Source organism: Balaenoptera acutorostrata, chromosome 1, assembly GCF_949987535.1.
Source record: "Balaenoptera acutorostrata chromosome 1, mBalAcu1.1, whole genome shotgun sequence".
In the NCBI taxonomy this organism is placed as follows: Eukaryota; Metazoa; Chordata; class Mammalia; order Artiodactyla; family Balaenopteridae; genus Balaenoptera; species Balaenoptera acutorostrata.
This window is the reverse complement of record NC_080064.1, coordinates 144,648,466-144,656,443: the sequence shown is the minus strand read 5'-3', so window position 1 is coordinate 144,656,443 and position 7,978 is coordinate 144,648,466. Positions and strand designations below refer to the sequence as shown.

The window sequence follows — 7,978 nt, the reverse complement described above, 5'->3', positions numbered from 1 at the left end:
GGGTGGTCTCCTACCAATAGCCCACTAAGCTGAAGTCCTCAGTACAAGCGCCCACAGAGAACAGAGAGCTGCTATCAACCACATGAGTGAAAAAGCAGGTCCTTCCCCAGTGAAGCCTCAGATGACACTGCAGCCCCAGCCAACACCTGGACTGCAACCTTACGAAGGACCCAAATTTGAGATATTAAATGTGTGCTATTTTAAGTTGCTAAGTTTGTGGTAATATTAGTATGCAACAATAGATAACTAATATAGATCTCAGGACACTTTTTTATTTTAAAACATTTTTATTATAAAAGTAATACAAATAGAGAAAAACTAAAATATTGAAGAAAGACAAAGTCATCCATTTCCCGCCCTGCCATCCTATTATAACCAGTTAGTAATTTATTTTGTCATCTTTTTATTATATACTTGGTGTGTTATTTATAGCCATAGTCATACACATTCATATACTTTTGTATCTTGCTTTTTGTTACTAAATATTTTCTCATGTTTTTCAGTATATTCATTACTAATTTTTAATGGGTACATAACACACCATTCATTAGCTATATATGTTCATTGACTATTTCCCCAGACCAGTGGTTGGCAAACTATGGCCCTGTATTTGCAAATAAGTTTTATTGGAATACAGCCATATCCATTCCTTTAGGTACTGTTTATGGTTATTTTTGTCCTACAAACAGCAGAGCTGAGAAGTTGTGAGAAAGCCTATATGACCTGAAAAGCCTAAAATATTTCCTTTCTGACCCTTTCCAGAAAAATTTTGCTGACCCTTGCCTTAAACTTTTAAGTCATTTATATTTGGATTATTATATGCCTCAAAATGTCACTTGAAACATCTTTGTGCATATAATTGTTTATGCTTTAGGCAACTTAATTGGGAGGTATTAACAAAAGTGGAAAAACTGGGTTTACTTAAGAAAGATGTTTTTAAGGTTAACACTATCTCTCTTGTAATATTCTAGCTATGATACAGTACAGGTGGTGGTAATAAGAATGGAAAAAAAAGACCCAGTCCTCTTGTAGGTAGCAATTCTCTGGTCCCTATTAATCCAGACATGTAATTTTACACTCTGGATGAGCATATTTTTAGTTTTGATTTAAAGTCAACCAAAGAGGGAAGTAACAGTAATTGCAACATGAAAAAACCAATTGAAAGAATACTTTCTATTGGGGATGAAAAAGCAGACTAAAGTAAACTCTCCAGGTGTCAAGGTGTACCTGAAATGCCATTCCAGGCTAGCTGTAGTGACCAAAAGGCACTGAGAGGGTTGAGTAAGGGAAAGAGGTGGCAGTCTCAACAATGTTCTACCCTTCTGAACACACCCTAGGCATAAACTTGTATACAACTATAATTAAACTGTCTCCAGATGAGAAAGTTCTAGAGCAACTACCCTATATTTTTGAATAAAATAAATTCTTCTATCTGGGAAAGTTTTATTCTTCAAAAAGAAAACTTATAGAATGGGACCAGCTAAGTCAACCCTGACTATCTCTGAGATAAAAGATGAATCAGGCTGATGGGTCTCAATCCAATCTTGTGTGAATAAAGCAAGCATCGGGAAGTATAGGTGTCATCTTCTAAGGGAAATATTCTGCAACATAAAAAAAAAAAAAAAAAAAAGATAAGGATGGACCTTTTCCCCAATAGATAATGTAATTTAAAAGCAAAACTAGGAAGATATGTAATGTGATTATCCCAATTATGCCAACAATGTATGTAAAGAGATCATATAAAACACATTTATTTATTAAATTGTTCCTGTCAAAATGTCAACCAACTTAACATTTCCTTAAAGAAGTGTTTAAGTGTTCTTAAAACTATTATAAGCCTTTACATTCCAGCCCAGTTACTCATCAAATCATTAAATGCATCATGACTTCATGAAGTGCTCTGGGAAACTATGAAATTCTCTGTAGAGTAGGGAAGTCAAATTATTTTTGTGAAAACAGCTAGGAACATGTTACTTTGAACAGAACATAGCCATTTCTGAGGTATGAAAAACCAAGTCATTTTTTTTCTTGAATGTTCATATTGCAAAAGAAGTGATGGTTCTGTGAATGGATTGATTCACACTTAAAATCATGTCATAACTTTCTTCTTTTTTCAATGTTTACTGATAGTTGCCCCAAAACTGACCTGAGGATCTGGCAGCATAAATCCATCAGTAAGTTTGTAATAGACTATTGTGGAGTCAGACTCCACTATGGCCAAAGTAAAAGACATCGGCAAATCTGGATCACCTTGCAATTTGCGAGATGCCTTCAAGATCTCCCTTATCCTGAAAATAAAGTCACAACACATTTAGCATTCACAATCACTCAATTAATAATAAGATCAAATACTGTAAAATCTTGGAGAAGAGGTAGGCAATAACATTATATCCATAATGCGGACTCAGGAAATGTACGAAGGCTCAAATATAAACATTTAAAGTTGTCTTCTTATACAGAAAATCTTGCAAATAAGAGCTATCTACTGACTTTCAGTCCTTCTCTTTTGTATTCACCCATCTCTCCTGATCATCATACCTGAGAGAATCAAAACTGCATTTAGGAACCAACAGAATGGGACACTAACAATATTTAGTGCATCTAAATTAGCTAAAGATCCCGGATACTCATTTTTCCAATTTTCCAACTTGGTATCTTACAGTGGAACAATTTGGTATTCAGGTTTGTTTTTTTAAAAATAGACTATAATAAACATTTCCCCATGTTTCTACTGGTGTTAATAATTACAACCTTTATATGGCTATATCATATTCTATTGCCTCCTAATTTATCCAATCATTCCCCTATTGCTGTAAAGTTCTTTCAGGTTTTTTGTGAGGAGGAGGGTGCTAATAAAGATAAGCTGTAATAATCATCTTTCTGCAGGTAGTTGTTTCTTTTTAAATAATTCTGTTGGGTCTTTCCAGTTATCAGAATTATTAGATATGAATATAGATATTTTTGTGGCTCTCAATATGTATTCTGTTACTTAATAAAAGCTAAAAGAAAAATATAGAGAGAAAATACTCTTTTGTAAAAATTATATATCAAACATCAATGTTATAAAGGATTTCAGTTTGCTTGCTGTGGAAAATAATCTACTAAATCCAATACCTAGGTCTTCAAAGCACTATTAGCTTTTGTTTACCACAAACTAAAAATCCTTATTACCTACTCAATAAAACCTGTATTCAATAATTCAGTAAAATATAACCTCCAGAGGAGCTTTCTTAAAAAGGCAAATAAAAAATGATCAGTTGTTTTTTCATGAAGCTAACCAATTTTCCAGGAATTGGAAAAAGATTTACTAGCATATTAACATGCTACAACTGAATACATAAATAACTCAACACTATATTCTCTTTAACAAAAGTCTGATTTGTCCCCTTAAATTCTACTCCCAACCCTAAGTAAAAATTCTTGTGATTCTTCACCCATCCTACTAGCTGCTGAATCTATAAAGTATCTAAAAAGAAAAGTCTCTGCTTTGAAATATTCTTCCTATAGTAATTATAATGCTTTTTTAAAAACCTGTGGTGGAGACAAGATTTTAAAAGTGATTTAAAACAGCAATAAACTTCTAGAAAAGCTGAAATTAAATTGTTCTTCCTAAACTATCATTTAGTCACTGCATATGTTAGAGTGATAACTGGTTTCTTAAAACAGTCAAAAAAAGCTGCTTACCTACTATCATTTAAATTTCACAGGTATGTAATCAGATAAGGAGAGAATGAGTTTCTAAGTTTGCTTCCTCATAGTCAAACCATTTCTAAAATGACCTTGAAAGAGTCAATTCAACAATATGGTAATACTCGTAATACTGGATAAATAAAATGTTTACCTGACAAAATCTTAATTCAAGAGTCAGCAAAGCATCATCTTCTCTCTGAAGTCTTCCCTGCCACCTTTCCCCAACCTTACAGAGGCACCTTGTGCAAACCTACATTACTGCAATCACTACCTTGTATTTATATTTACATCTAAGGGTCTGTTTTCCACTGGATTGTACCCATTTTGAGGGTCAAAGCTTTTTTAAAAAAATTGTTGGGCTTCCCTGGTGGCGCAGTGGTTGAGAATCTGCCTGTCAATGCAGGGGACACGGGTCCGAGCCCTGGTTGGGGAAGATCCCACATGCTGCGGAGCAACTAGGCCCGTGAGCCACAACTACTGAGCCTGCGCGTCTGGAGCCTGTGCTCCGCAACAAGAGAGGCCGCGACAGTGAGAGGCCTGCGCACTGTGATGAAGAGTGGCCCCCACTTGCTGCAACTAGAGAAAGCCCTTGCACAGAAACGAAGACCCAACACAGCCAAAAATTAATTAATTAATTAAAAAAAGAAAAAAAGATTTCTGGAAAACAAATTGTTAATGTTCAATATGTAGTAGAATACTTGGGTAGAATGAATGCGGCTTTTTTTTTTTTTTCTTATAATATTTATTTACTTCATTTATTTTGTCTGTGCCGGATCTTAGTTGCGGCATGCAGGATCTTTAGTTGCGGCATGTGGACTCTTAGTTGCAGCACGCATGTGAGATCTAGTTCCCCGAGCAGGGATCGAACCCGGGCCCCCTGCATTGGGAGGGCGAAGTCTTACCCACTGGACCACCAGGGAAGTCCCGGAATGAGGCTTTTTGAATGAAGGTTTCCATATGGCTATAACTAACTCTTCAGGCATATAAACTTTAAAATATTTCTGATAAACATTTTTCTAAAATTTATTATGCAATTCAATTACACTAAATAAAAGTTAAACTTGTCTTGACAGCTCAGGATTATCATTTTTGGTACTTATTATTGTAGATGACAGTGGTAGATGGTGTACCAAAGAACTCCTTAGAATTTAATTTCTTAAAAGTATCTGATATTTGCTTGCTTTTTGTTCATCAAAACAGTCAAATTGTTTTATCATTTGTCTCTATACCAGGGCTTGGCAAACTATGGTCACCTGTTTTCTATGGCTCATGAGCTAAGAATAATCTTTACTACATCTTTAAATGGTACATTTTGAATGGTCATATAAGTACCTACATAATAGCCTCGATTTTGCCACTCTGTCCGCAAAGCCCAACATATTTACTATCTAGCCCTTTAAGAAAAGGTTTGCTGACCCCTACTCTACATTACGAAAAAGGTTAAGGGGGCTTCCCTGGTGGCACAGTGGTTAAGAATCCGCCTGCCAATGCAGGGGACATGGGTTCGAGCCCTGGTCTGGGAAGATCCCACATGCCGCGGAGCAACTAAGCCCGTGTGCCACAACTACTGAGCCTGTGCTCTAGAGCCCTCGAGCCACAACTACTGAGCCCGCATGCCACAAGTACTGAAGCCTGCACGCCTAGAGCCCGTGCTCCGCAACAAGAGAAGCCACCGCAATGAAAAGCCCACGCACCGCAACAAAGAGTAGCCCCCGCTCGCCGCAACTAGAGAAAGCCCGCTCACAGCAACGAAGACCCAATGCAACCAAAAATGAAAATAAATAAATAAATTTATTTATTTTTTAAAAAAGGTTAAGAATAAAAATGGTAAGATATGATCACCAAGGCAGTGTTCCTTTTTTTGTTTCAATATTATTTATTCAAAAGTCAGCACAGAAGGAGGTTCCACTTCTAATGAGGATATAAAAGATCTCAAAAGACCACCATTCCTATGATAATAAAGAGAAAACACCTGATTTGCTTAACAATATGCCATTTTTCTTTAATGCCATAAAAGAGAGGTAAACACAAAGAAGTTTAAAGGAACTAAATTCCAATGAGCAATGAGCCCTTCCAGGGTAAAGTAGAGACCAAGACACAGCCACTTCCATCCCTGAGGGCAACTGCTAAGTCTGGCCACAGTGGTTGGAGGAGTAAGCCAGTCATACGCAAGCAACTTCATTGGGATCAGGAGAAAACAGCACGACTTGTAAAAATGGCACGTGAACTGGCGTGGTGGAATGGAATCTTAAAAGACACCAATCTCTCCAGTTCACCAACTCTCACTCATGGGACTTTTGCTGTGTTTAAGCAACAGCATGAGAAGCTGGGGAAGGGACTGGAAAATGGCAAGCAAGCCCTAATCACTAAGCCCTGCTGAAGAGAGAGGGCTGATCCCATTCTGAAGACATTTGAAACCAAGAAGAGAACTGAGATAACTAAAGCTGCAATTCTGCCATGATTCCTCTTGACTTCTGATTTGATTGACTAAATTAGACACTAACTCTACCTGCCAGATAGAGGAAAGGATGAGCTCTTTGGAGGCGGGGAGTAGAATCGACATCCGTCTATCAACATCAGTCTCTTTTTCATACACAATGTCCAGCATCCAGTGAAAAACTCTAAGCTATGCGAAGAAGCAGGAAAATATATCTAATAATCAAGAGCAAAAAGTCAATACAAGATGACTGTCAGAAAACTAAGGCTGTTGAAAAACAGATGTTGGAATTAGTAAAGACTCTAAAATAACTATAATAAATGTTATAGTATTGAGGAAAATAACAGACAAAATGGGTGACAAGATGAAAAATATAAGCAAAAAAATGAAAATTCTAAAGAAAATGAACATTCTAGAATTTAAAAATGTATTTTCAAAGTATTGACTAGGCTTAATGGTAGATTAGACACAGCAGAAGAAAGGATTTAGTGAACCTGAAAATAGGTCACAAGAAACTTAATTGAAGTACAAAGAGAAATTTTTTTTTCTTTAAATAAAACATCAGAGGCCTTTGATGCAGTATCAGTTTAACATATGTGTAAACAGAATTACAGAGGAAAATAAGGAGAGAATAGTGTGTGTCTTAGTCCGTTCAGGCTGCTATAACAAAATACCACAGACCAGGCAGCTTATAAACAACAGATATTTATTTCTCAGGGTTCTGGAGGCTGGGAAGTCCCAGATCAAGGCACCAGCATGGTCTCATTCTGGAGGAGGTCCTCTTCGTGGCTCATAGCCAGCACCTTCTTACCGTGTCCTCACATGGTAAAAGGGGCAAGGGATCTCTGTAAGGTCTCTCTCTCTCTTTTTTTTAATAAGGCCCACCCGGATAATCCAGGGAAATCTCCCAATCACAAATTCCTTAACTTAATCTCACCTGCAAAATCTCTTTTGCCATAACATATTCACAGATTTCTGGGATTAGGCTGTGGGCACTGTCAACTACAAATTGGCACTTGCCATTAGCACTTGCCATCCACCTCTACAAGGATTAAATCATGTGCTACTGCAGCTGCTGACTTTCCACACCCCCTGAAAGGAGTTCAGTGTGGAGAGCAGAAATGAGGCACTCTGTGCTCTGGGAAAAACTAGCAGAACAGGTCTTCCGATAATTAGATACTTTCAGGAGCTGACTTTATGAGCCCAATTCTTGTATCTCCTCATTTCTAGAAAAGCACTAAAATCCTTCATGGTGACGTCTGCTCCTTGTGACTAGCAGAAACCTTCTGCAAAAAATATGTGCTTAATTGCAAGTACTCCCCCTTCACCAAAATCACATATATACTGACCTTCCCCCCTACCTCTTTGGAGCAGTTTCTCAGAGCTATCTGAAATGTGAGGTTTTTTTTTAAGGCACTCATTCCATTTATGAGGGCTCCACCATCATGGCTTAAGCACCTCCAAAGGTCCCACCTCCTAATACTATCATTTTCAGGGCTTAGGATTTCAACATATGAAACATAGGGGATACATTCAGACTATAGCAGTATAGAAGAAACAGCTGAGACTTTTCCAAAATTGTTGTCTCTGAATGTAAAGTGTTTCTTTTACAGACAGCATGTAGTTGGATCTTGTTTTTATATCCAGTCTTATAATTTCTGTCCTTTGATTGGAGTATTTAATCCATTCACATTTAAAATTAATACTGATATTGTTGGATTTATATCTGCCATTTTGCTGTTTGGTTTCTATATATCACATGTCTTTTTTGTTCCTCTGTTCCTCCTTTACCACCTTCTTTTGTAATAAATTGATGTTTTCTAGTGTACCATTTTAATTTTAATTTGTGTT

General features: G+C 36.9%; 1 protein-coding gene across 1 annotated transcript in view; it reads right to left on the bottom strand.

Annotated features, from left to right (window-relative positions):
• Nucleotides 1-267: 267 nt before the first annotated feature.
• TSEN15 (tRNA splicing endonuclease subunit 15) overlaps nucleotides 268-7,978 on the bottom strand; it is a 30,384-nt gene continuing 22,673 nt past the window's right edge. Inside the window, exons 4-5 of the mRNA XM_007175214.2 lie at nucleotides 2,147-2,288; nucleotides 268-1,601 (exon numbers count right to left, since the gene is read on the bottom strand). Coding sequence (XP_007175276.2) covers nucleotides 1,581-1,601; nucleotides 2,147-2,288 — 163 coding nt within the window. The 3' untranslated portion in view covers nucleotides 268-1,580. The remainder of the gene's footprint in view (nucleotides 1,602-2,146; nucleotides 2,289-7,978) is intronic.